At 45.3% G+C, this 27,120-nt stretch overlaps 3 protein-coding genes across 3 annotated transcripts; 2 read left to right on the top strand and 1 right to left on the bottom strand.

Annotated features, from left to right (window-relative positions):
- The first annotated feature begins 163 nt into the window (after positions 1-163).
- rfx5 (regulatory factor X, 5) lies at positions 164-9,156 on the top strand. The gene is given in 12 exon segments (XM_062056573.1): positions 164-424; positions 427-496; positions 1,539-1,572; positions 1,651-1,733; positions 1,807-1,927; positions 2,062-2,101; positions 2,104-2,176; positions 6,057-6,135; positions 6,297-6,495; positions 6,569-6,648; positions 6,719-6,841; positions 6,919-9,156. Coding segments are annotated over 12 exon segments (1,731 nt in total). The 5' UTR covers positions 164-375; the 3' UTR covers positions 7,699-9,156.
- Positions 9,157-9,410: 254 nt separating this feature from the next.
- Positions 9,411-20,617, top strand: LOC133655926 (phosphatidylinositol 4-kinase beta-like). Its single transcript, XM_062056569.1, has 14 exons — positions 9,411-9,852; positions 10,302-10,764; positions 10,828-11,255; positions 11,328-11,753; positions 15,208-15,435; positions 15,493-15,723; positions 16,649-16,743; positions 16,810-16,914; positions 16,980-17,103; positions 17,177-17,290; positions 17,389-17,540; positions 17,618-17,750; positions 17,832-17,952; positions 19,446-20,617. The coding sequence occupies exons 2-14, from the start codon at positions 10,317-10,319 to the stop codon at positions 19,625-19,627; spliced, it is 2,787 nt and encodes a 928-aa protein (XP_061912553.1). The 5' UTR covers positions 9,411-9,852; positions 10,302-10,316; the 3' UTR covers positions 19,628-20,617.
- On the bottom strand, positions 19,828-27,083 carry LOC133655928 (tyrosyl-DNA phosphodiesterase 2-like). The gene is made up of 7 exons (XM_062056572.1): positions 26,805-27,083; positions 26,503-26,630; positions 26,229-26,375; positions 26,052-26,143; positions 25,865-25,983; positions 21,961-22,131; positions 19,828-21,884 (listed from the first exon to the last, which is right to left on the bottom strand). The coding sequence occupies exons 1-7, from the start codon at positions 26,934-26,936 to the stop codon at positions 21,609-21,611; spliced, it is 1,065 nt and encodes a 354-aa protein (XP_061912556.1). The 5' UTR covers positions 26,937-27,083; the 3' UTR covers positions 19,828-21,608.
- Between the last annotated feature and the right edge of the window lie 37 nt (positions 27,084-27,120).

Here is a 27,120-nt window from a genome sequence, read left to right on the forward strand (position 1 = left end):
TTCACCAAGTACCACCTCAGAAAACACTTGGCTCTCAAAGTACCACCATATTGATCAACAGTGAAATACGGTAACATACTAGGCCTAAGTATTAATTAAATAAAACAAGGCAGAGATTTAATTTAACAAATAGTGTTAATTATTTGGCAACTGTGACATTACACACAGTTTGAACAGTAAGTCTTTGAATATTTAAAACTGAAACACTAACCACTCAATGAAGTGATTCTTTAGATAGAGCCTACGTTGCACTAGTTGTACCCGTACCACAGTTTGAGAATCACTGGCTTAGGATATATTGACCTACATTGAATTGGTTTTTAGCATCTTTAATCTCCTCAGATGGTGCTTGTGAGCACTGGTTAGCGTTTCCACATGTTGGAGGAGCAGCTGCACCCGAGTGGAGATGCCTCCCTGCAGGAGAGGCAGGTCTGGAGGTGGTGGAGGGCGAGACGGAGCCCAGCATGCTGTTGCAGAAGCTCAAGACCAACATCTCGTACGTTATGTTCCTTGGTATTCAAACTATTAGAACTCTAAGATCCGGGCCCATGGCTTTTTGTGACCCTAAACGAGATATTGTTTGTGGTCTCATTTTAGTCCACTAGTGTAACACGCTAAGGGCTGACTGCAGCCTAGCGAGCATTGTAACACAGTCGTCAAAGTTTGCGGCTTGTAAAGGTGACTGTGGGTGTTGAGGGTTTACTGTATTACTCTGGGTGACCAGAAGTACATTTGGCTATGGAAGTGTGTGCCTGAAAGACACAACACCACCAAAACTGCAGTTCAAATGTGTTTATAATTAAATATTGTGAAATAATGTTTTATTGATATTTTACATGTTATGTAAATATTTGTATTTACTATAAATAATTACATATGAGCAATAAACCACACTGTGACAACTACAATTCAGTTTAATCCAATGTCTTCAATAGTCATGTGTTCATATTTCAGATAATGTCCAAAGTTTATATAAAAAGGTAAAAAAAATGTTTGATAGGTCCAAAGGGGGAAAGAAAAGTGTTTATTATCTCTGACTTCATTTAAGTCAATTCAAAACTGCTATGCCGCTTCAGCATTAATTTAAAAAGTAAACAAACATAAAAGTGGGGAAAAAACTGTGAAAAAACATATTTTCTTTAGACATTATATTTTTTAGGGACAAGGTACAATGTAATTGTAAATAAGACAGTCGTTTTAGAAATATGGCCCGTAAATCTGTCACTATGACGGGGGGTTTGAAGTTATGAGCTTTTGAAACGACGTTTAGCAGAAACAAAATATAACTATATCAATTAAACAATTCAGTCCATCATAGTAGAACAAGCAAACATGATTATTTTGATGATAAGATAGTGACGTGACCTGTTGTCGTAACCACGTGGTCCCTCCTGGTGGTATTGGCACTGAACAGTTGTATAGTCTTATGCAAGAATCCAGAGCCATTTGCTGTTAGAAGTAAAATAAAGAGATGTATACAACAGAACATGTTTTTTTCCAATACTGTTAATAAAAAATGTCCCTTCTCTGTGCGGCAGCAAGAGTGTTCAGACTAAAGTGGACCAGATTCTGGTAAGACTTGTCTAATTCCTGATCTGCGAGGTTGAAAGTCAAACCTCACCTCAGCGTCTTTGTCTTCTGCTTTGACAGCAAGATGTTCAACGTTTCTCCGACAATGACAAGCTGTACCTGTACCTCCAGCTGCCCTCGGGACTTGGTGCCGGCGACAAAAGGTCTGCTGCTTGCCTTGTCAGACACCCAAAGAAGTCATTTTCTGACTCTGTGTGTGTGTGTGTGTGTGTGTAGCGGAGGTGACTGTTCATTCACCACATCAGAGCAACTTCACACCTGCAACTGGATCCGTAGCCACCTGGAGGAGCATTCGGACACCTGCCTGCCCAAACAGGACGTCTACGAGACTTACAAGTGAGCACACACACACACACACACACACACACACACACACACACACACACACACACACACACACACACACACACACACACACACACACACACATGCCCGCAGCCACTCACCATACTGTCTGTGTCCTGTCCAGGCCGCTACTGTGACAACCTGCAACATCACCCGCTGAGCGCGGCCACTTTGGGAAGATCATCCGAGACATTTTCCCCAACATCAAGGCCCGAAGGCTCGGCGGAAGAGGACAGTCCAAATATCCTGTCTAGTGTTGCCATGGAGACTAGCCTAAGACATTAGCTGGCGTCGTTTAGATAGATAGGTCTTTATTGTCATTGCACAAGTACAACGAAACTTTGTTTTCAGCACAAACCCATTCAAGATTAGACAAACAAACAGTGTACAGGGTTACAGAACAGGAACGCTGATGCGGTCGCCACAAGCCGCCCCGTAAAAGATGAGGAAAAAGGTAAAACGCTGGGGAAGGATGAGTAAAAAAATACAATCTAGACTGGGCTCCTAAGGGGGCCCAGTCTGCAGTGGGAAAAAACCTCCATAGCAAAGCACATATACATATTACAACGTACATCCCGAGATATCTAGCAACAGAGGGAAGGGGCGGAGTAATGGTGGTACGCTGCAGCTTTCTGCGCTGACCATCCTTCCATCACCCCTATGGGATTTGCGTCGAGGGCGTTGGGTTGGGAGGGGGGGGGGGGGGGGGTGTATGTGTGGCGTATATTTTTGTGGATGCATGTTGTTTGTATGTAAGCCTACAGTGTGTCTCTGTTCCGCGGCCTTGATCTTGTGCAGCCGATAAGTCCAAAGTCAACAACAACAGGTGTATGTCCATGAGAGACAAAAAGGGAGTTTGTTGTGTCTTCGCTGCACTGTCCTTCGGGAGAGTCCCGAAGCCAGGGAAACAATACAAGTTAGAATGTTTTGTATGCGAGTGAAAATGAAAATTTTCTTTTCACTCTAAATTGTCTATGAGTGGTCCTCAAAAATCCCGCCAGGCAGACAGTCCGATGTTATCCAAATCACAAGAATGTCCACAGTTCTTCCCGCATCCTCCAATCATTCGTGGCAGCTTTGGGGTACTTTGTAGACTGCCAGAAACTTCCAATTTGTGGACAAACCAGAGCAACGCTTACTCCATGCAGCAGATGTCCTGTTGTCATAATTCCGAATAGGTAGATATCTTCACGTCCTCGACAGAAAAGGGTCGCCAGGCACGCGGCACTCCTTCTCCCAAGAGTCCGTCGCGTGTCCAGCAACAACCGCTCCGTCACGACAAACAGGTTCCCCCAAACCCAAGATCTTGTCAATTTCGTTGAGGCCAGTTAAATAGTTCCAATGTTCAGATTTGGAGAGCAGTGCAAAAAGAGGCAACAAGAAAGTTAAGACAAGACAAAGAAGCAAGTAGGAGAGATAAGGGAGAAGAAAGGGGAGCGTCCACCCTCGATGAGTGCTAGCGAGAAAGCTTTTTGCCCTCTTCTTTTGCCCTCTTCTTTAGACTCTTTCTAACCGGGTGGGCTTTCGTACTTGCTCGTAGTGTGTTCATACTGATAAGTACAGCAAAATGCAGTGCACTCCCATTACCACGAAGTTGTCTTCAAAACTAAGGATGTTCCAAGCGGTTTTATGCTTCTGATCCTCATACCGATTATCTATGAGTGATATCATAGGCTGACACCCATAGAGATCACATGTATTAACTTCAAATGTTTCTATTTATGGTGAGTGCCATTGCAGTTTAACAATATCAACACAATATTTAAAATAGTTCCCTATTCTCTTTTATTACAAACAATTGTTTGAGTATAACAAAGTCAATAGTACACGATAACATACAAAACCAAAAACAAAACAAAATTTATTTTTTTTTTAAATAGCGACCTAATCACTCTAGTATCAATCATATACTGATACCTTGGTATCAACATCACTAATTTATGGATCGATCCACCCTCCTCTGACATGTGCTATAGTGAGAGTATGGCCAACTAAACGAGAGGCACCACTCTAACACGGCACAAAAAAACGTTAAAAAAAAAAGTACACACAACGACCAAAAAAATAACTTATTACCCTCATTTTGTCAAAATCTTCATTAGCTTTGGACCAACAATCACAGAGAAATTGTGATTTTTGTGTGAAGTATGTCAGCTGTGGTGGCTGCCTCCAACGTATTTGTGCTTTTCCTGTGCTTTTAGACTCGGACAAACTTTATTGATCCACTATCGTCTATTATTACACCCTAAATGTGGTTTATTTTACTCTTTCAATGTCCATCTATTTGTAGTTGTGTTTGATTTTCTCTTCTGCTGTTAGACAATAGCATTATTATAGTTTTACTGAGATATTTTCGTCAAAACATCTCTTTAATTTGTTAATTTCTTCTGTTATTTGTGTTCTCTACTGAACAAAACGCAGACATTTTGTTGTGTGTTCAACTGGCACAAGACGCAGTAATCTGTAGCTTTGCAGTGTTGTTCGTGAACCTTCACTTCCCATACTCGTCTTTTTTCCGTGTTGCGAAGATGCGATGTAAAAGCTTTCCGCATTTCTGGCGGGTGGTGCTGCCCCATGCTGCACAACAGGGCATTTATACACGCCATAAAACGGACGAGAAACTGCTGCAAATTCATCGCATCAGCCAAATTTGGTAGCAGTCATGGCGTCTGAAACCAGGTTGTCCATATTCTCTTTATACGTGACTCTGAGGTGGTGTACTGACAGCTCCAATGCGGACGCACCAATAGTTGCTGTTATATTATCCTCTCTAAAGACTCATATTTTGTCAATTTCCTGCTAACATCTGCTTAGTTTCTGCTACAACACGGTTCCATCTACACTTCTTAAACTTTACTAAGCACTTATTCCTCTGTGTTGTTTAAAGCTATCTTATGGGCCAGCTTAGCCATTAGCATGCCTGCTCCTGGCTTGTGCTCAGTGTGTAACATGTTTCGGCTCGTCCTCCAGTGATAATGATACTAAATAGGGTACTAAGAAATCCAGTTTACTTGCCGTAATGGAGGTGAAGTGAATTATATTTATATAGCGCTTTTCTCTAGTGATTGAAAGCGCTTTTACATAGTGAAACCCAATATCTAAGTTACATTTAAACCAGTGTGGGTGACACTGGGAGCAGGTGGGTAAAGTGTCTTGCCCAAGGACACAACGGCAGTGACTAGGATGGCGGAAGCGGGGATCGAACCTGGAACCCTCAAGTTGCTGGCACGGCCACTCTACCAACCTAGCTATACCGCCGATTATTATTAGCTTAAGGGAACGACTCTTCCCGGTGTATGGAGACACATACCAGTAATTATCTGCTAGCCGCTTGTCAGCCGGGGGATTAAAAATAGGTATATTGTCAGCCAGAGGGGATTGGCGTTTGTAATCGGCATTAAAAAGCATTGACAGGCAACGGCGATCACATACTTTTTCAAGAAAAACTGGCTGATCGATCTGTACATCCTACTCAAAAAAGCGTGCAGCGTTAGACACCTGGCACCCTTAATAGTTGCCATTTTTGCTACAAGGCGGAAGGGGAGGGGCTAACGAGGGTGGTTTTAATTCACCATTAATACGGAGAGAAGAAAAAGTGAATCAATCGTGTGATGGTCATTTGCGGTAAGTGCACTGTGTCCTAATGAATCTGGAACAGCATTGCAGTTGCTGTCAGTTTGCACACTCCAGAACTAAGTACACAGTGTGCATAGTACACTTATTGAAGTGTAGTCACATAAGTATTTTATTTGACATAGAGTCATTACATCACAGAGTTAGTAAACGAGCTAGCCATACAACGCGTTACGCTCCGTTTTAGTGTTAAGTTAAAGTACCAATGATTGTCACACACACACTAGGTGCGGCGGAATCATTCTCTGCATTTGACCCATCACCCTTGATCACCCCCTGGGAGGTGAGGGGAGCACAGAGCAGCAGCGGTGGCCGCGCCCGGGAATCATTTTTGGTGATTTAACCCCCAATTCCAAACCTTGATGCTGAGTGCCAAGCAGGGAGGTAATGGGTCCCATTTTTATAGTCTTTGGTATGACTCGGCCGGGGTTTATTGTTAACGATGCTCAGGTCATGTGACGTTGATTCCATAACTGGTCGGCTGACACATACTGTTACAGCGGCATCAGGAGGAAGATGGTTCTCAACATGCCCCTGCTTCCCAACCTGGACCTGAAGAATGACCCGGTCTGCACACGCACACACACACACACGCACACGCACACACACACACACACACACACACACACACACACACACACACACACACACACACACACACACACACACAAGTACCCATGCTCACACACAAATCATGTTTTGCTGAAGCACCTCCTCTTCCTCTTTAGGCAGAGCTGACTGAGCTAGTGCAAACATACAAGCAGGAAGTGACGGACGCGGCGTGCAAGCTCATCTGTGATTGGGCACAGAAGATCCTGAAGCGTTCGTTCGACACGGTGGTGGAGATCGCTCACTACCTCATGGATGAGCACCTCGTCAACCCTCGCTGCAGCCAGGCGGAGCTGGTGGCGTCGGCAACGCTCGCTGGTTTGTCTTTTACATCTTCTCATGTCGTTTCCAAGTGGTCGCCATGGTGACCCTGTGTGTGTGTGCGCTGCAGGAGGTCCCGCCAAGCCTCATAAGGTCATCAAGAGAACGCCGTTGGCGCCCAAATGTGACAGCGACGCTGCTGACCACAAGGTGCTTCCCTTTGGGCCTTTCGCCACCATCATTTCCTGTCACTGCCGCTCATTACTTCCTGTTTCCATAGAGGGACGGTGGAGACACCGCCTCCTCGTTGGCTGGGAAGATTCCGGCCAGTGACAAGGGGCCATCCAAAGGGCTGTCGCAGGAAGCTCCGCCCTCTCCTGCTGCCTCCTCTCTGCGTCCTGCGGTAGGTCACCTGTTGTCAATCAATCCCTGTTTCTAGTGGCTGGCCTATTTGACGGGAGTTCTTACGACGTGATGCAGGTTGAGGCCTACATGAAGCAGTTACCCAGAATCCTCCCCCGGAGCTCCATCCCGGAGAAGGGCCAGCTAATGATCGTTCCTCAGGGCTGTTTGTCCTATGAGACTCGAGAGAGTGCCAACAAGCGCCCCCTAGAGGTGACATCAGGCACTTCATTCGGCGGATCCGGTGGCTTGGCAGCGCCCCCGGTGAAACGGAAACGAGGAAGACCGAGAAAACCTCGACCTGAAGACAGTTTGCCTAAACACTCCCTCCCCCCACAGCCTCCTCCGCCACCCGCAGCCCCACCCCACAGCCCCGTCATTGCCTCAGTGAAGGGCGGCGTCATCCATAAGGCTTCCTCTGCGCCCGTGTCACAGTCCGTGTTGGAGCTAGTGATCCAGGAGCCACCGGGCCTGGTTCTGAGCCCGGTTCCGATCACGTCAGACACCAGCCCAAGGCTGGTCGAGCACCGGGGCGTGGTGGTGCAGTGCCAAGCGGGCGGAAATTCCGAGCCGGACCGCCACACCCGCCCGCTGCTGCTGTTTCAGAGTCCAGGCAATGCTGGCTGGGAGACGGCGACTGCCGGGCGCACGCGTACTATGGTGGAGGTGATTCAGAAGACACCAAGACCCAACAACAACAACAGCGGCACTACACTACCTCCTCCCAGGCTGCAGCAGGAGCGTGGGGAAGTGGAAATTACGCTCACTCCGGTGGAGGTCAGCGTCCCACCGCCTGACCGTCCTTCCGCTTCCGTCAAACAGCAGCAGAAACAGGAAGAGGAGGGGCCTTCTCCTTAGTTTTGATCTCACCAAGCACCATCCCCTTCCCTATTGGTGGAAATCCCAGATTGGCCAAGCCAGTCGAGGAGGATGAATGAAGCCAGGCCTCGCTGACGGTCCATCAGCTTCCATTGCACTCAACACGCACTGTGAATCCCCCACCCCCGAACTACCCCCCGCCCCCACCCTCACCAAACTTACGCCATCGCACAGCCGTCCATTCGGAAAAAAAGAGTTCAGTATTGATGGACTTATTTTGGTACTACGGGTCAGAACCTTGTTAAGGTTCTTTGTTGCTAACCTCTCTGAGCAGAACTCAGCCTTGTCAATCAGCTGCTTTCTGTGTGAGTGTGTGTCTGTGTTTGTGTCAAAGACAACATCGCGCCCCTCCCAACTCCATCAAGCCTAAATGAACGTGCACTTACTGTATGATGTCATCCCCGCTGATGACAGACAGAAAAAAGACAAAGCACAAAGCAAATGTTCCAATGCAGTAAATGAATGTTTATTAGCCCGCTAGCTCATGCTTTGTTTGCACTAACACAACTACATCAGTGATTATAATTATTAGCGTTATTAGAAAAAGGAGGAGGACCTCTGAAGGAGGCGGAGTTTCAACTCTGTTCACTTCGCCGCTGGTGCTACGATCCTTGGGGCCGCCATGGACCTTTGTCGTTTTACAGACTGTGTGTGTGTGTGTGTGTGTGTGTGTGTGTGTGTGTGTGTGTGTGTGTCACATGACCTGAAACCCTTTGTCCCCTTTGCAACCTCACTGCTTTTCGCAGGAACTGGAAGTTAAGACTCCTTACTTCCTGCCGTGAAAGTCAGAGCTCAAGCGGGAACCTATGAAAATATGACCGGAGCTTACACCAGGATGCACTGTGGGGTTCTGTTGTTCTGCTAGTGTTTAAAAGAGTGGCTACATAAAATGACGATTGGATAACGGGACACTTTGGTCCTGCATTGTGGCGGAAGACGATGACAAGGTTCAGGCGGGTCACCGGGTCAGATAATCAAAGACAAATCGGGTAGCACACACACTTGTAGTATTGCACTTTCACACGACGGAAAGGACAACACTTTTCACCATCCTGGTCCATCGCGGCTTGTTAGGAAGCGGCAGTCCACTAAACGGTTCTGTTGTGGTTGTGACGTCCCAAACATTTCACGTCACAGTAGACAACAGGAAGTCTATTTGTGGAGTGAATCAATGTTTTTTAAATGAAATGCTTCTTCTGTGTATTTGTGCGTGCTTTTGTTGCTATGACGACACTCAGAGTGTCCTGCATGGTTTTCCTGTAAAGGTTTTGTATTTTTAAATTCCCGCTTTGTGTTTATTGTTCGCACTTTATTCTTGAAATGTTTTGTTGACGTCGGTCCAAGTGTAGAAAAAAAAGAAGAAGAGAATAATCAGCGGAAAGCACCTTTAATTTCCCTACGCGTCCAATTTTTTGTTTGTTTGTTGTGAAGAGAGACAGAAAGTGACACACTCATGTGAGTCACAATGGATCTATTTTCCTACACCGCCTGATGGGAATAAAACGTGATGTTAACGAGCTGCTGCTTTTCTTCTATTTCAACATTTGATTCCTAACTGCTGGTCTTCTTTGCAGGATGATCTCATTTCAACTTTAACTGACTGGGGTACGAAGTCAGTGGGCGTGTATATTTCTGTGTTTTGGTCCGAACGGAAGACTTGACCAAAAAAATCCGCAGCATCAACAATCAGCAATCTTCACACAATTTTCCTGCGGAACTTGTACAGCCGCTTTTTCAAAGTAACGCACCTGTAGCCAAATACATTGAGATAATTGAAGAAAGCGTCCCTAATGTGACAATGGGTTTATATTTTAAGTATTAAAAAAGACAAAAATCAAAGAACATCTGTTGATGTGGACGTAGATATCAAATTAACTAATCCTGTCGGCTTTTATTATGTAAAGTGCACCCGGAAGTGTCCATTTTGTTGTTTGGGTGAAGGGGACTTGATCTTGCGTCACTGCTGCCATAAAGCTCAGCGGTCAGGCCACAGACCAGAACCAGAAGCGTACCAAATGGAACAGTTTCTACTCTGAAAGCTCAACTGGAAACTGGACTACAAGCTGGACTCCAGAAAAAGACTGAAGGCAGACGTGCGCGAGCCTTTGACGGCGGCAAAATCTCGGGCACCCGGTAAGTCCCGCCGCCCCCCCTCCTCCTCTCCGCTCGCGTTTGTTCTCGTTATTCTACGTGACCCCTCCATCTTTGTCTTCATCGCAGCGGATCATCCGTCGACACAGGTCGCTTGCAAACAGTTGTCAATCCGTCACGTCATAAGAAAACGAATCCCAATGTTTATTATTGTGATGTAAACGTCACAGCCTGACGTAGGCTCTGACGTAACAAAAAATCACGTGTCCGCATTTGTGTATGTACGCTTTTTAATGTGTTGATGTTGCGTTTGGGAGCGCGCTTCTCACCTGTGACACGTCACGTTTTCGTGACACGTCACGTTTTCGTGACGTCATATTCTCATGTCTGTATGTGATGAGGATTGACCCCGCCCACTCCACTCATTTTTGTCAGGCGAAAGGGATGATGACGTCATTGGAGTCACGTGTGTCCTGTTTTTTTTTTTGCAGACCTTCTTTTCCACAATGGCTGACACCGAAGTTTCTTTCTCCCCAGCCGTGCGCCTGCTGCACCTAAGCCCCGCCCACACTGCCGAGGCCCCTCCTTCTGCCTCCTCTTCCTCCCCCACTACCTTCTCCTGCCCCTCCTCTCCCTCCAGCGCCTCCTCATCGTCGTCCTCGTGTTCTTCTGACAGCTCCTCTGACGGCCCAGGTCGCCGTCGTCACCGCCACAATCAGCTCCGACCCCAGCTGCCGCTGCCCCCGCCCCCTCGAGATGAGCGGCCATCCTCGCCGAGCGCCAGCCCCCGCAGCTCCAGCCCCAGCGGGAGCATCGGGAGCACCGGTAGCCTCAGCAGTGCCAGCGAGGGCACAGCTAGCGGCGACATCGCAGCCAGCAATGACGTTACGGCCAACGGGCCGAGTTCGTTGGCGGACCAGGCTATCTCTGAGAGCGCCATGGAGGCGGAGCAAGGTAAGGTCGACACTAAAAGAAGGAATGGCAGCCATTTTGAAAGTCACTGTTTTGCTCCTGCAGTCATCGACCCCGAAGTGGCGCTGAAGGCATGTCAGGAAGTTCTTCTCAAGGTCAAACTACAAAGTCAGGAGGGGGCCGAGCCCCTCGCTCTGGACGAGCGGCGGCACATCTGTGCCGACAACGCCTCGATCAAAGAAGAAGACGAGGATGAAGAGGCGGATGGGCGTGGCTGCTGCCAGCAAGAGGCGCCTCCGACGTCGTCCTCATCCAAACAGTCGTGGCTGCTGCGGTTGTTCGAGTCCAAGCTCTTTGACGTTTCCATGGCGATGGCGTACCTGTACAAGTCCAAGGAGCCCGGCGTGCAGGCGTACATCGGGAACCGCCTCTTCAGTTTCGCCGACAGCGAGGTGGACTTTTACCTGCCGCAGCTGCTCAGCATGTACGTGCACATGGACGCAGAGGTGGGCGACGCCATCCGACCTTACCTGGTGAGTCCGCCTCCGCCGCCGCCGCCTCGCACTGACGTCGCCGTATTCTGACGCGTGATTTTGCGCCACAAGGTGCATCGCTGCAGCGGCAGCATCGTCTTCTCGCTGCTGTGCGCCTGGTTGCTCGGCGCCTACTCGTCGGACATGCACATCTCCACGCAGCGGCACTCCCGGGGGGCCAAACTCCGAAAGCTAATCCTGTCTGATGAACTCAGACCCGCCGGCGCCGCCCCTTCACGGACGCTTTCGGCCTCTGACTGCCCGGCGACCTCACCGTCCTACCGCCGTGCTCACCGGCGCCATCACGGCAGTGACGCAAGCGTCCCAGACCGCCCATTTGATGGGTCTTTCGTTCCAGGAGGGGCGGACTTCGCTCTGTCCCCCTCAAGAAGGACGCACCAGAGGTCCAAATCAGACGCCACCATGGCGAGCGGCGGGCCGGGCTGCGGCCTCCGAAGGACGGGGAGTAACCCCAAAGTGGAGGCTGTCCATGAAGAGGTGAGTGCGGCCATCTTTGTTGTTATTAGTTAGTCCTTCACAGTAGTTCAGGTGTAGGGCAATTATAACACACAGCCTGCTGTAGTCTGCATAACAAATGATTATGCATACACTATACTAATGTATATTCATTTGAATGAATCCAAATTAAAATAAAGCCACAAGTCATACAATATTCTACAAAACCCAAAACCAGTGAAGATGGTACGTTCTATAATTTGTAAATAAAAACAGAATACAATGATTTGCAAATCCTTTTCAACTTTAATTGAATTGAATAGACTGCAAAGACAAGATATTTAATGTTCGAAGTTTCGAACTGAGAAACTTAATTTTTTTTTTGCAAATAATCATTAACTTAGAATTTAATGGCAGCAACACATTGCAAAAAAGTTGTCACTGGGGCATTTTTACCATTGTGTCACATGGCCTTTCCTTTTAACAACACTCAGTAAATGTTTGGGAACTGAGGACACCAATTTTTGAAGCTTTTCAGGTGGAATTATTTCCCATTCTTGCTTGATGTACAGCTTAAGTTGTTCAACAGTCCGGGGGTCTCCGTTGTGGTATTTTAGGCTTCATAATGCGCCACACATTTTCAATGGGCATGTGAAATGTGCATTTCCGACGAGTAGTCGCCGAGCAACCAGGCGCACAGCAGCGAGAAGCCGCTGCTGCCGCTGCAGCGATGCACTCTTTTACTATGAAGCCACAGGTCAGATAATGACCGGACAGTAACACGTGGCTTGGCATTGTCTTGCTGAAATAAGCAGGGGCGTCAGTGATAACGTTGCTTGGATGGCAACATATGTTGCTCCAAAACCTGTATGTACCTTTCAGCATTTATGGTGCCTTCACAGATGTGTAAGTTACCCATGTCTTGGGCACTAATACACCCCCATACCATCACAGATGCTGGCTTTTGAACTTTGCGCCTAGAACAATCCGAATGTTTTTTTTCCTCTTTGGTCCGGAGGACACGACGTCCACAGTTTCCAAAAAACAATTTGAAATGTGGACTTGTCAGACCACAGAACACTTTTCCACTTTGCATCAGTCCATCTTAGATGAGCTCGGGCCCAGCGAAGCCGGTGGCGTTTCTGGGTGTTGTTGATAAATGGCTTTCGCTTTGCATAGTATAATTTTAACTTGCACTTACAGATGTAGCGACAAACTGTAGTTACTGACAGTAGTTTTCTGAAGTGTTCCTGAGCCCATGTGGTGATATCCTTTACACACTGATGTCGCTTTTTGAAGCAGTACCACCTGAGGGATCGAAGGTCCGTAATATCATCGCTTATGTGCAGTGATTTCTCCAGATTCTCTGAACCTTTTGATGATATTACCGTAGATGGTGAAATCCCTAAATTCCTTGCAAAAGCTGGTTGAGAAATGTTATTCTTAAACAATTTGCTCAGGCCATTTGTTCACAAAGTGGTGACCCTCGCCCCATCCTTGTTTGTGAATGACTGAGCATTTCATGGAAGCTGCTTTTATACCCAATCATTAGCATGAGCTAATATTTGCAAAAAATAACATTTTCCAGTTCGAACATCAAGTATCTTGTCTTTGCAGTCTATTCAATTGAATATAGGTTGAAAAGGATTTGCAAATCATTGTATTCTGTTTTTATTTATGATTTACACAACGTGCCCACTTCACTGATTTTGGGTTTTGTAATTTGATAAATTCAATAACCCCCTTGGCCCCTTTATAAAAAAATAGTTTGGTCCACACCGCGGTTCGTTCTTCCCACCATGGTTCTTCCTCATCGCAATTAAGTGAGTGCGAGCAAACTCCAGCAGGGTTAGGATGCCCCCCAAAGAGAACAAGTCACATCAGAAAATAGTTTGGAAGGAGGCCAGGAGTAGGAGCGACACAGCAGGGGTCCAGGACATTAAAAACTTTCTTTCTAAAAGGTAAGCCCAACTTTCCGGTGGAAGCTTGCGCATCTACGCTCTGCCCAGGAGTCCTCTACGCACAGCAAAGAATAAGCAGCGCATAAAATCAAATGTAATCGGAACTCTAAACAAAATAAACTCATAATATATTCTGTAGGACTTTGCAATGCAACAATGTGAGTGACGGCTGACAACAAGCGGCCACAACAGATGTTCGTCAACACTGTTCAATTATTGTAACGTCTGTGGAGACACAGAATTCCAAAGATCCTTTTTATTGAACACAACTGTTTATATTTGGCCGTAACTACCCCAAAAGCATTAGTAAAAAACTTATATCTAGCAAAACTGGTCATTGGCTGTCGTACAAATCAGGCCAAAACCAACTCTGTCATTTGTCATATGCTGCTGGCACTAGATATGATGCGTTCAAGGCCACAAAAAAAGTCGTACAACTCCAACAATATGACAACCGCTTATTCTTCTGTCTTAGTTAATGGATATTAATAATTCAATGGTTACTAAGTAATAGTTATGAGTTATGTTATCATGATTTGTTCAATGTGGTCTTGTAAAATGTGTTATTAGTGGGACATTTGAATAGCCTGAATACCAAAAAATTTAATATTCAAAGATTTGATGTTTGTTTTTGTATCAATATAGAATAAATGACACCATAATAGCGCACAACAACAAAGTAAAAAATATTTTTTGGGACTGTTTTACACTGACTTTCACATTATACCTGTGACTTTTGCAGATGCAGAAAAGGCGTTTAGCAAACTGAAACTAGTTAAGAACTATTTCAGATCCACAACAAGCCAAGAGGCTAAATAGTCTTGCTGGACTTACAATTGAAAGTCAGCTAAGCCGACAATTGGACTTTGAAGACCTCATCAGCAAATTTGCTAACAAAAAGGTCGGCGTTGGGCTTTTTTTGGGATGAGACTTACAGTAAACAAACAAACCAATGTCAACTTTATTGAAATAAGATGAGGCGTGTTGTTGTTTTTGATATTTGTTTTGTAACAAGTTCGTATTCAATGTTGTCTTTACTTGCACATGTAAGTTAAATGCTACATTTTTACCTGTGGACTATCTTGAGCCAGGACACTTGTTTTTTTGCATATTAGTGCTTAGTTGTTAAATACAATAACTCAAATCACTACCCGTGGGAAGTTCACTATATTGAAATCTACCGATATCACTGGTGGTTTGTTGTGTGGGCACTTTCTGTCGCACGCTTGTTCACAACGTGGAGGTTTTTACGGAACGTTTGAAAGTCATAATATGTTGACATGTGACAACGCTGGCCATGTCAAAGTTCATTGGTCCGAGCAATGTGGAATGTAGGTCACACAAACATCTTCCCTTCCCTCCTCCAAAGTGATTCCATGTGTCCGCTTGCAGCCTGGGAACATTGCGGCTGAATTGTAGAGCCCTCTGGTGGCTGATGAGTGAACCGCAGCTCCATCTGTCCCCGGCCATGTGACATGCAGTTAAAGATGTGACCGAGGGTTGCTATGATATGCTGTGATGCTTGTGGTCCTCAGCTGGAGCGTCTGCGTCCGCAGCGTGACTTGGTGAAGTCGCTGCTGGCCATCGGGAAGCGTCTGGCCACGCTGCCCACCAAAGAGCAAAAGACGCAGCGGCTGATCTCAGAGTTGTCGCTGCTCAACCACAAGCTGCCGGCCCGAGTGTGGCTGCCCACCGCCGACTTCCAGCACCACGTGGTCCGCATCCCGCACACGCAGGCCGTGGTGCTCAACTCCAAAGACAAGGTGAGCACACCGCCTGCTGGCTCCTCCGTACTGGACTATAACGTTTGGTTCATGCAGGCGCCATACATCATCTACGTGGAGGTCCTGCAGTGCGAGAGCTTCGAGACCTCCCCTGTTCCCATCCGGATCCCAGAGGCGCGGATCCGCTCGGCCCGCTCTGCCGACAACCTCGACTGTGGCGCCGCCGTGACGTCGGAGCAGCGGACGACGAGTTTTTCCACCGTCAACAACTACGACAACGACGACGAGGCTTGGGCCACCGATGACATCGGGCAGCTGCAGGTGGAGGTGAGCGGCACGTCACGCTAACGAGGGTGCTGATGTAGGTGCTACTAGGGATGTCTGATAATGGCTTTTTTGCCGATATCCGATATTGTCCAACTCTTAATTACTAGAGATGTCCGATAATGGATTTTTTGCCGATATCCGATATTGTCCAACTCTTAATTACCGATTCCGATATCAACCAATACCGATACATACAGTCGTGGAATTCACACATGATTATGCCTAATTTTGTTGTGATGCCCCGCTGGATGCATTAAATAATGTAACAAGGTTTTCCAAAAATAAATCAACTCAAGTTATGGAAAAAAGTGCCAACATGGCACTGCCATTTTTATTATTGAAGTCACAAAGTTCATTATTTTTTTTAACATGCCCAAAACAGCAGCTTGGAATTTGGGACATGCTCTCCCTGAGAGAGCATGAGGAGGTTGAGGTGGGGGGGGGTGTATATAGTAGCGTCCCGGAAGAGTTAGTGCTGCAAGGGGTTCTGGGTATTTGTTCTGTTGTGTTTATGCTGTCTAACGGTGCGGATGTTCTCCCGAAATGTGTTTGTCATTCTTGTTTGGTGTGGGTTCACAGTGTGGCGCATATTTGTAACAGTGCTAAAGTTGTTTATACGGTCACCCTCAGTGTGACCTGTATGGCTGTTGACCAAGTATGCATTGCCTTCACTTGCGTGTGTGAAAAGCCGTAGATATTATGTGATTGGGCCGGCACGCAAAGGCAGTGCCTTCAAGGTTTATTGGCGCTCTGTACTTCTCCCTACGTCCGTGTACCACTCCGTACAGCGGCGTTTTAAAAAGTCCTACATTTTATTTTTGAAACCGATACCGATAATTTCCGATATTACATTTTAAAGCATTTATCGGACGATAATATCGGACATCTCTAGTGCTAACGTTTGCATGGTGTGGCCGAGGCGCAGACGAGCAGCAGTGACAACATCAGCCAGTTCTCCGTGGACAGCATCACCAGCCTGGAGAGCAGGGAGATGGTCTTCATCGCGGCTGGAGACATCAGGTTTGTTTACCTGCCGCGCTTTTATTTTGACTTCCTCGTCAACTTCCTGTCCTTTTCCCTCCTCAGACGCCGCCTGTCGGAGAACTTGGCGCACACGCCCACCACGTTTAGGAGGGACCCCGAGGACCCGTCAGCTGTGGCCCTCAAAGAACCCTGGGAGGAAAAAGTCAGGTAGGCCACGCCTCGCCGAGCCATGTTGTCTGGAGTAAACCAGGTGTGCGTGGGACATGTTGCAGGCGTATCCGAGAAGCGTCTCCGTATGGTCACCTGCCCAACTGGCGTCTTCTGTCCGTCATCGTCAAGTGTGGCGACGACCTGAGACAGGAACTGCTGGCCTATCAGGTCCTGACGCAGCTGCAGGTACCGCAGACTCTTGAGTTCAAGATGTCACGTGGCCGTTAGCGTGTTAGCATTTAGCCTCTGGTGTTTTCAGTCCATCTGGCAGCAGGAGAGAATTCCTCTGTGGATCAAACCTTACAAGATCCTTGTGATGTCGTCGGACAGCGGCATGATCGAGCCCGTCCTCAACGCCGTGTCCCTTCATCAGGTACGCTGGCACACACCTGGCAAGGTCACATGATGGCCGACCAGACGCCTCTCGCAGACGAGGACAGAAAAAGATGGCGCTTGTTTTCCCCGTCTCAGGTCCGTAAGCAGAGTCAGCTCTCGCTACTCCAATACTTCCTGCAGGAGCACGGCAGCCCCACCACGGAGGAGTTCCTCACGGCTCAGAGGAATTTTGTCCAGAGCTGTGCTGGATACAGCCTCATCTGCTACCTGCTGCAGGTCAAAGACAGGTCCGACGCTAAGCTTACTGTTGTTTCCATGACAACCTTTCTACAGAGGCCAGGTTAACTTGTCCGCTCCCTCCCAGGCACAATGGGAACATCCTGCTGGACTCGGAAGGTCACATCATTCACATTGACTTTGGCTTCATCTTGTCCAGTTCTCCTCGCAATCTCGGCTTCGAGACGTCCGCCTTCAAGCTCACCTCCGAGTTTGTCGACGTGAGTGCGCCTCGGTTTTGGTTTGGTTTGGGGAGCGCCGTGGTTGATGGCGGTTTTCTAAGAGGTGAGGCGTGCGTGCAGGTGATGGGGGGCCTGGAAGGAGACATGTTCCTCTACTACAAGATGTTGATACTGCAAGGACTGATCGCTGCCAGGAAGTACATGGACAAGGTGCTGCACATTGTGGAGATCATGCAGCAAGGTACACACAACACCCGAGTACACCTTCTACTTCAGCTACTCTATGTAGTATATTGCAGTTACTTTGTCCTGTGTACCTCGTTACATACTAGATCAAACCTACTAGGGAACATTGTACCCACTACCAAGTAACTACATAGTACTTCCATACATACCACACAGGAGCAGTTTGGCGTGCGTGCGTACTATTAAGTAACTACTGCTGTATTGTGTAATAGGTAAATAGTGCATACATACTATGGCATAGGACAATTACACAGCAGTAGTAATGTGTAGAGTAGTACACACTTAATGGAGTACACTCTATATTATATACACAGCCTGCACAATATAGTGTCAACTTTAGTAGGCACTAAAGTTTTGAAGTATGCTCTTCATTGCTTGCTCTAAATAGTATGCACAATGTAGTGTGCATTTAGTAGTATGCGCTTGGTAATAAGTGCTTTTGTAGTGTGCACTGCATTGTGTATAATTCCACAGTATGCACTTTGTAGTAGTGTGCACCGCAGAGTGTACAATTTAAATTACACGCCACAGAGTGTGCACTTACGCATTTGGTAATAAGGACTTTGAAGTTAGTACTACATAGTGTAAGCGTTGTACAATTTATAGTCCGCACAATGTAGTGTACACTTAATAGTATGCATGTATTAGTGGGCACTTCATAGTTTGCACTTAGAAGTAAGGACTTTGTAGTATGTACACTTACAGTATACACTATGTCGTGTGCAATTAATAGTACACACATATTAGTAAGCACTTGTATGTCCTACATAGTGTACACTTAATAGCATGAATACTATGCGTGTCACACACCGTAATGAACACTTGGTAGTGTGCACATTGTAGTACACTATGTAGTAAGTACTTGATGGTACACATACTATTTTATATGTCATACTACAAAGTGGTAGTAGTGTATCCATCCATTTTCTACCGCTTATTCCCTTCGGGGTCGCTGGAGCCTATCTCAGCTACAATCGGGCGGGAGGCGGGGTACACCCTGGACAAGTCGCCACCTCATCACAGGGCCAACACAGATAGACAAACAATATTCACACTCACATTCACACACTAGGGCCAATTTAGTGTTGCCAATCAACCTATCCCCAGGTGCATGTCTTTGGAGGTGGGAGGAAGCCGGAGTACCCGGAGGGAACCCACGCAGTCACGGGGAGAACATGCAAACTCCACACAGAAAGATCCCGAGGCCGGGATTGAACTCACGACTACTCAGGACCTTCGTATTGTGAGGCAGACGCACTAACCCCTCTGCCACCGTGCTGCCCGGTAGTAGTGTAGACACTACTAAATTAGAATGTGTGTAAGCACAGTAGTACTATTAGTAGTGCGTACAAGTATTATATTTTGTAAGAAAACCTTTCTTTCTCACATGAAAATGTTCTTTTAAATTTGTCAGTCTTTTACCGCGTTCAGCGCGGAAACAAGAAGGTGTCTGGTAATTGATGGTTGTTTTTTGGCCGTGACCTTCAGGTTCCCAGCTGGCCTGCTTCCACGGTTCCGGAACCATCCGAGGCCTGAAGGAGCGTTTCCATATGAGCCTGACCGAGGAGCAGCTGCAGGTTCTGGTGGAGCAGCTGGTAGACGGCTCCATGCGCTCCATCACCACTAAACTCTACGACTCCTTCCAGTACGTCACAAACGGCATCATGTGACCAGACGCTGAGTCAGCTGTTCTTTTGTTTTCGTTCTTAAGCACATAAACACTCCATGTGAAGCACACGCGACAAATGCTGAATGTTTTCCCCATGATGTGGGCTGAACACTAACATGCTATCATTAGCACGCATCCACGCGTGTTGATGGCGTGGAAAAGATGACTGATGTGTTGCAAATGACACATTTGTGCTAGAAATTGTGTCAATCCACATTTATTGAAATGTAGAACGATGCTTTAACGTCGCTGAGACTTGATGGAACATTCCAGCTAACAGAGCGTTGTTTGAGCCCCCAACGTTGGCGCGCTGTGATTGGTCGACACATACCTTGCCGGTGATTGACTGCAGCCAATCAGGACATTTCTGATTATGTGAACAAAATGGAAGCTAACCTAGCGTCAGTACAGCCTTCAAGCAGGTACTTACTAGTATGTATACACCTGCTTACATAATGCTAGTTACATACTTACCTACTAATGAACAAAGTACGTACTACCAAATATTACTACCACAGTAGTACTACTCAGTAATTACAGTCCTACTACACAATAATATGTTAGTACGACACAGCAGTAGTTTAGTAGTGCGTGCGTACTAAGTACAACACAATCATAGTTTAGTAGTGCGTACTACTAACTACTGAGTAGTTGTTTAATAGTGCATACATAGTACTACTAAACAGTAGTTTAGGAACGTGTACGTAAAATTTACTATGCTGAGTAACTAAAGTAGTACACACTATGTAATACGCAGTGTACTTAATTGTACTCTGTGGTTGACTGCAGCCAATCGGGTTTCTGATTGTGTACTTGAACTTTGTATGACAACGAAGATCTAAATAAGCATCAAAGCAGCCTTGAAAATGTTGTAATGTACAGTCTATATTTATATTTAACACAACCAATGCATTCAGATTGTACTAACCAGCTAACTTGTTTTTGTTTTCGTACACACAACTTCAAACTGGAATAAACTCTCTTGATTGATGGACTGTTGACACTTTTTGAACTAAAATGATGGGCGATATATTCCACAGACCAGGTGGAACACAAAAATAAAACATTCTAAAATACTAATTAACGTCAAAGAAGTATGTTTATATATATGTAACATTGTTTACTGCAAATCTATACTTTATTTGAAAATACTTTTTGGTGCTTGGTTCCACTAGTGTGCTTTGAATTCAACCTAATAATTGAAACGGTAACATTTATCAATTGGCTTATTAGCATTTTTTGTTCATGTCAAAGTAGCGCATACGTACTATTCAGTTATTTAGTACTACTACACAATAGTATGTTAGTGCATTCATACCACACTACACATATTAGTATACGACACAGGACTACTGTACTACAGTTGTGCGTACGTATAACTAAGCACTAACGTTTCGTAGTTAAATCGTGCATGTATACTAAAACATAAGACTATTACATTTTAGTAGTAATTTGCACTTGGTGTGGGATAGGCTCCAGCCCCCTACGACCACGAAAGAGGTAGTAAGTGGTAGAGAATGATGGATGGATAGTACTAACTTAATCGAGTACATTTCGCAGTATGTACATAGTCTGCACTTGATACTACGCACTATGTAGTGTGCACTTAATAGTAGGCCCTTGGTAGTATGCACCTTGTGTGCGTTTTACTAGTGAGCGTTCCTTAGGGGTCCACTAAATAGCGTACAATTTAATAGTATGCACTTGGTAGTAAGTGTTTTTTAGTGTACAATTTAACAGTATGCACTCACTTGGTAATAAGCGCTTAGCAGTGTGCACTACATTGTGTAAAATTTTATCAGTATGCACTTTGTAGTGTGCACTGCGTAGTGTACAATTTATCACTATGCACTTGGTTGTAGGCACAGTACAGTCTATTATACTGCACTGTATATTAACACTGTTTAATATTGCATACATTTATTAATTATATCTTAAGACGTTCTTTAAAACAAAAGCATTATGTAAAAATTAAAAGGTGATCATGTGAAGCTACAGTAGATGCCCCAGTGGTCGCTGGTGAAGCGGCCGCAGTCCAGCTTCTCCATACCCACCAGAGCCATGTGGTCAGGGGCCAAGCTGGGAACTCCATCGCGGGATGCCGGGCGCAGGTAGATGCGGTCGAAGCGGCACCGGCTGACATACGGGACGCTTTTGTTGCTGTTGGCCTTGGTGTCCCACGTGTAGCGACAGTGCGCCTGCTTGCCTAGGCGCTCCCACACGTCGCACACGCCAGCGGGCAGGCCCACCTTAGCCACCTGGAGGCAGGGCAGAGCAAGGGATGGTTAATTTAAATCCATGTGGACCACACTGCAGAGTAGAGGAGACACGAACCTCCGTGTCCCTGAGGTTTGTATCCCCGCCAAAGAGGACAGTAACGTCGTCGGGCGCCTCCCTCATCCTGCGCATCACCTCCCTGAGTTGTTTCATCCGCTCGCTTGCCTGGCCCTTGCAACTCTCCAGATGAGACGTCATCAGGCACAGCTTGCTGCCTTTGAAGCTCACCTGGTGACCAAGCAGGAGTTGTTATTGTGGCGACAACCAAAGTTGTAGCACAAAATTCTGACACAAGACTCTAATCACCAAACCCACTCTAAACCCAACGTTGTTGCCCCATAGACTCACACTTGACATGTTTACAAATAATTATTGCATGGATTTGGTTAAACAAGCTTTTTAAAACAAGGAAAAAGGTTTTAGACTTTTTAGATGTGATGAACATTTATAGAACATATCTAGATTAACTCCCTGAATAATTTGGTTTTGTTTAACAAAAACAAAAAAAGTGGCAACAAGCAAAAACGTGGCCAGAATATGAATTTAAATCATTATATAACCTGTGATTATTCACTTAAATATGATTACAAATCTGACAAGTTTTCCTTTACTTCAGGGTGTAAAATAGAGATTATCTGACTAATGTAGGATGTCATCTGTGGATAATAGGAATCATGGTAGTACATTATTATTAATATAGTATTTTTTGTGCATTTCCCGGGGGTCAAATTTTTTCAAGCTTTGATGATGTTATGACGTCTGTTTTGAGAGAAGCGTTTGAAGCTAGTTCCCTATGCAGATGGCACAAACCATTTCGTATTTTTGATAGAAGATGTTGTGGTTTTAGACATTTTTAATTTGATTCAAGCAACCTTATTGTTGAATTTCCAAGGGTATATTATTGTTATGACATTGTTTCTAACTTACATTTTCAACCTTTGTGCAACTTTAAGATTGACTAAACACACTTTGTCACGAGCTGGATAGCAGATAGGCGGCGTGACCCAAAGATGCAGCAGACAGGAAGCAGACGGTGAGTAAAATAATATTCTTAAATATAAACAAAAGAAAACGCACTCATGAGGGAGTGGGAGTACACATAACTAGGAGTGGAAAAAAGAACAAAAGAAGGCGAGTGCAGCTAATAAATGCACAAGATACAGAACTTCCATTTGGAGGAAAATAAACTGAGCAGAGCAATGATCAGATGGCACCGGACTGAAATAAGAGACTGATTGGCAACCGGGCACAGGTGTGTCCCGTTTGCCAATTAGGGACAGGTGTGGGCCCCAGCACTCAGTGGCCAGACAGGGGAAATGAAACTACAAAACAAGAGTACTGGACAGGAACTTGAACACCACACAAAACAGGAAAAAACAACTGGAAAAGAGTCACAAAAGTGTGGCGCACTTACTCTTAAGAACCAAAAGGGACCCGCTCATAAAAGTGTCATAAGTCAGCAATACATTTGTTTTAATTTCAACGCTTCAAATGTTTTAACAACTTCAGATTGGCAACACTAAATTGGCCCTGGTGTGTGAATGTGAGTGTGAATGTTGTCTGTCTATCTGTGTTGGCCCTGTGATGAGGTGGCGACTTGTCCAGTGTATACCCCGCCTTCCGCCCGAATGCAGCTGAGATAGGCTCCAGCACCCCCCGCGACCCCAAAAGGGACAAGCGGTAGGAATTGGATGGATGGATGGAGATCTGACAATTGATATAATTTTTGTTTTATGGCCTGTTTGTCAATGCAATATTTCTAAAAAGAAGGTTGTCGAGTGGAATATTTGAGGTTGGGTAATTACAGCTTTGAATGAGTCAATAATTCATGAAAACAATGATTTTGATACAGTAGACAAAAATACTATTTTACAGTGCCTACTGAGGTAGGCAGTACTTGGTTGAGTTTATTAAGTTCACACATATTTTATATATATCTGCCATCTTATAGAACTGCCCAAGATCATTTTCATTGCATTTCAGCATTTAATAGCAGTTTAACTTGTTTACACTTGTCAAAGCTCTGGTGATTATGCTCATGGTTTTCTGGCGGCATCTGGTGGTTAAGGGGCACATACCAAAACAATATTTTTTGTATTTCAATTCGGCAAGAATGAGATTAATTCGGTTTTCATGGAAAAAGCATTGTAATATACCAGGAATATACCGACTCATTAAGTATGCAAAGCTCAAAGCGGTGGTCAAGCGAATGTCTGTTGTCTGTGATCACTTCGTTAAAGGTTTGTTTGATATACTTTTTAACGTTTAGTATTTCCCATATAAGAATTATTTTCATATTATTTGTATTTTATCTTGTTTCAGGCTTCTTATAACTCATTATTGCTACGAGTGTTTCGTAAACCAGCAACTCGGTAAGTGTAAATAAAAGAAAGCAAATGTGAGCGACACCTAAACGAGTTCAGCTTTTACCAAAAGGCAGCAAGCATAAATGAAGCTTTTAACACATACACGTTGAGATCTACATGTATTTTGATAAAGACGGGGGAAACCACGCGTGCAACAACAAAAAAGCCAACATGGCCGTGTAGTTAATGAGCTAAATCACATCTCCGTCTTCTTTCACAACCATTCAGATTGTTAGTGGTGTCTCTGATTATCTTAATGAGCGGTTAACATGATGGGAAAATCAAAAAAATCGAATTGAGGCTATCGAGTGTTACTCACAGTTTGTTTACAAGGACACGTCCTGGCAAGACGCAAAGTTAAATCATGAAATGCAACCTTCCCTGAGCAAAAACGATGCATTATTTTTCCGGGAGTCTTGATACCAATCCTTGAATCACCAACACACAAAGAATTTGTAGACCTACGTGCTTTTTCAAGCTGTCATCCGTTTTGTCGTGTAGAATGATGTCTGGAGCACCAGATAATTTGACATGTCTGGTAACGCGACCGACGGATAATCCTTGAGATCACTTCACAGATATTTTTTTGATAATGTATAGGGATCGATTCTATTGCATAGTTTGCTTTTTTGCTCATATCAGCTTTTAGTGGTTGGATCTGGGCACCTTGCATACTCAGATAGTCCGCACACTGGTTTGCTTGACCACCACTTCATTCACAAGAAGTAAACGTCTCAGAAAAAGTCACATGACTGAATACAACCTGGGGCCCGAAAGAGGTCTTAGGTGAAAGTGTATACTTTGTTTGTTAAATCTATCTAGTCATATAACATAAAGAATACATGTACAGTGGAACCTTGATTTACAAACCCCTCTTTGAGAACTTTGATTGACAAACTTTTAGATCAAGCCAAATATATCTGTGTAAGAACGCTTAACTTCAGGCGCCTGCAGGCAAAAAAGGCAGGGCACAACATTGCTGCGAAGGCGTAGACTTGCACTTTCTGCATAGGAGGAGTCATGTCATAGTCACATATCAGCATGTGTGCCTTTTTCTTTTTTGTTAACTCAATAAGAGTCCCAAAAACTGAACAGACCAACGTGGAAAGACGGAGCGAATCGAGTAAAAAAAATGAAATGACTATTTCCAAGGAGTACATTATTGGCTGTCACAAGCATGACCAAATCACAGTCAGCAACCACATGATGTTTTAATTGTGATGAGAACAGTCTTTTCTGGAAAAATGTGCCAGAGCAGACTTATAATATAGTGGTGGGAAATACAGTATCTCTCCTCTGTAGAGCACTTTATATTGTGTTCAAAGTGTACAAACCTTCACTAAAATAAGGACTTGTCGAGGCTTGAACACATTGTTTGATTACATTGTTTCTTATGGAGAAATTTGCTTCACAACACAAACTTTTCGATTGACAACCCCTGTTCAACAACCAATTAGGTTCGTAAGTAGTTCCACTGTAACGCCTGTTTTGGGCCGTAGGGTTGCACAGCAAAGAAAATCTTCAAACTTTACAAAAGCCCTGTGCTTGGCGCTCCGGTACGACAACACAAAAGACGCTTTGTTTTATGAACACACCTGAGCCACCAGAAGATTCCTCATCATCTGAGTGGTGGGGTAGGCCACAATCTCACTCTCCACCAGTTTGACTCGCGCCTTCTTTAGCATCATGCCACAGAAGTAGCCGTCTTCGTTTCCTGGTGAAGCAGGATGCGCTCGTAAAAAGCCACGCTCACAAGCTTTACGATCGCCTTATAAGACCTACCTTCAATGATAAGGTAGCTGACAGCCCGTTTCTTTAGATACTGGACATACGAGGGGATGAGCTCTTGCAGGAAGACCACGTCGGGTGTGTATCTGCACAGACGGTGGTGGTGGCCCTGTAATTGTTTGGTTTTCATGGAAATGAAAACCAAACAATTACAGCACAAACATGTATTACAGGGCTAAGTAGGAGCACAAGCCCCTGGCGCGGTCCCCCAGATTCTCCATGTCCAGTCCGTCCACGTTCCAAGAGATGAGCGACAGCCCGGCATCTTTCTCGGGGGACTTGCATGACGAGCCGGGACTGTCTCCAGTTAGGTCTATTCTGTGGGGGTCAGTCACGCAAATTAATTGCAGGGTTGTCAAAAAATATTCAAGCTAACATAGCAGCACGTACTAAACTATTGCTTGACAGGCTTACACTATAATGAAGCAAGTCTAGAAGTCTTTACCTCTCTGTTGGAGCTTTTTCCTCCACTTTCTGTCTCTTGGTTGCAGGCTCACCAGTCTCCTTATCTGAAGAACACTCTGCCTCAAACGCTTTCTCCAGGTCAGCCTCAAAGAATGAGTTTATTGCTCTCTATGGAGGACAGCCATGTTTACATTCGACAAAGATAATCACTGCATACTCTTTACTGTTCTCTAGTGTTACAAAAAGACCGATGGAAAGCATGTATGAAACAAATTAAACCTCCATCTTGATGTTCCAGTGAAAATAAGTCAGTGTTAGAAGTAGTTTGTCCTGTTTTAGTACCTCCATGTCCCACTCATTCTCAGTCAGGTAGCACTGAGCCACGGCACTGTCGGTCCCCGCAATTCCGGCAAACTCTTCGCAGAGACGAGTTCGGCTTTCTTGCAAATCCCCTGCGTCGGATGTTGTTGCCATTATGATAACAAAAAAAACCTCCAATAAAGGTTGTATTTTGGTAAAAAGATAAGATGTCCCGACACTGGAATTGTTATCCCGCTGTTTCTGTTGGCAGGTGTGCACCGGCGAAATGCTTCCGCATGTTTCTTATTCCGGGTTTCCACGTCACAATTTATTAACTTCAAATTACAACTTAGGTTTT

This window comes from Entelurus aequoreus, linkage group LG08 (assembly GCF_033978785.1).
Source record: "Entelurus aequoreus isolate RoL-2023_Sb linkage group LG08, RoL_Eaeq_v1.1, whole genome shotgun sequence".
Taxonomy (NCBI): domain Eukaryota; kingdom Metazoa; phylum Chordata; class Actinopteri; order Syngnathiformes; family Syngnathidae; genus Entelurus; species Entelurus aequoreus.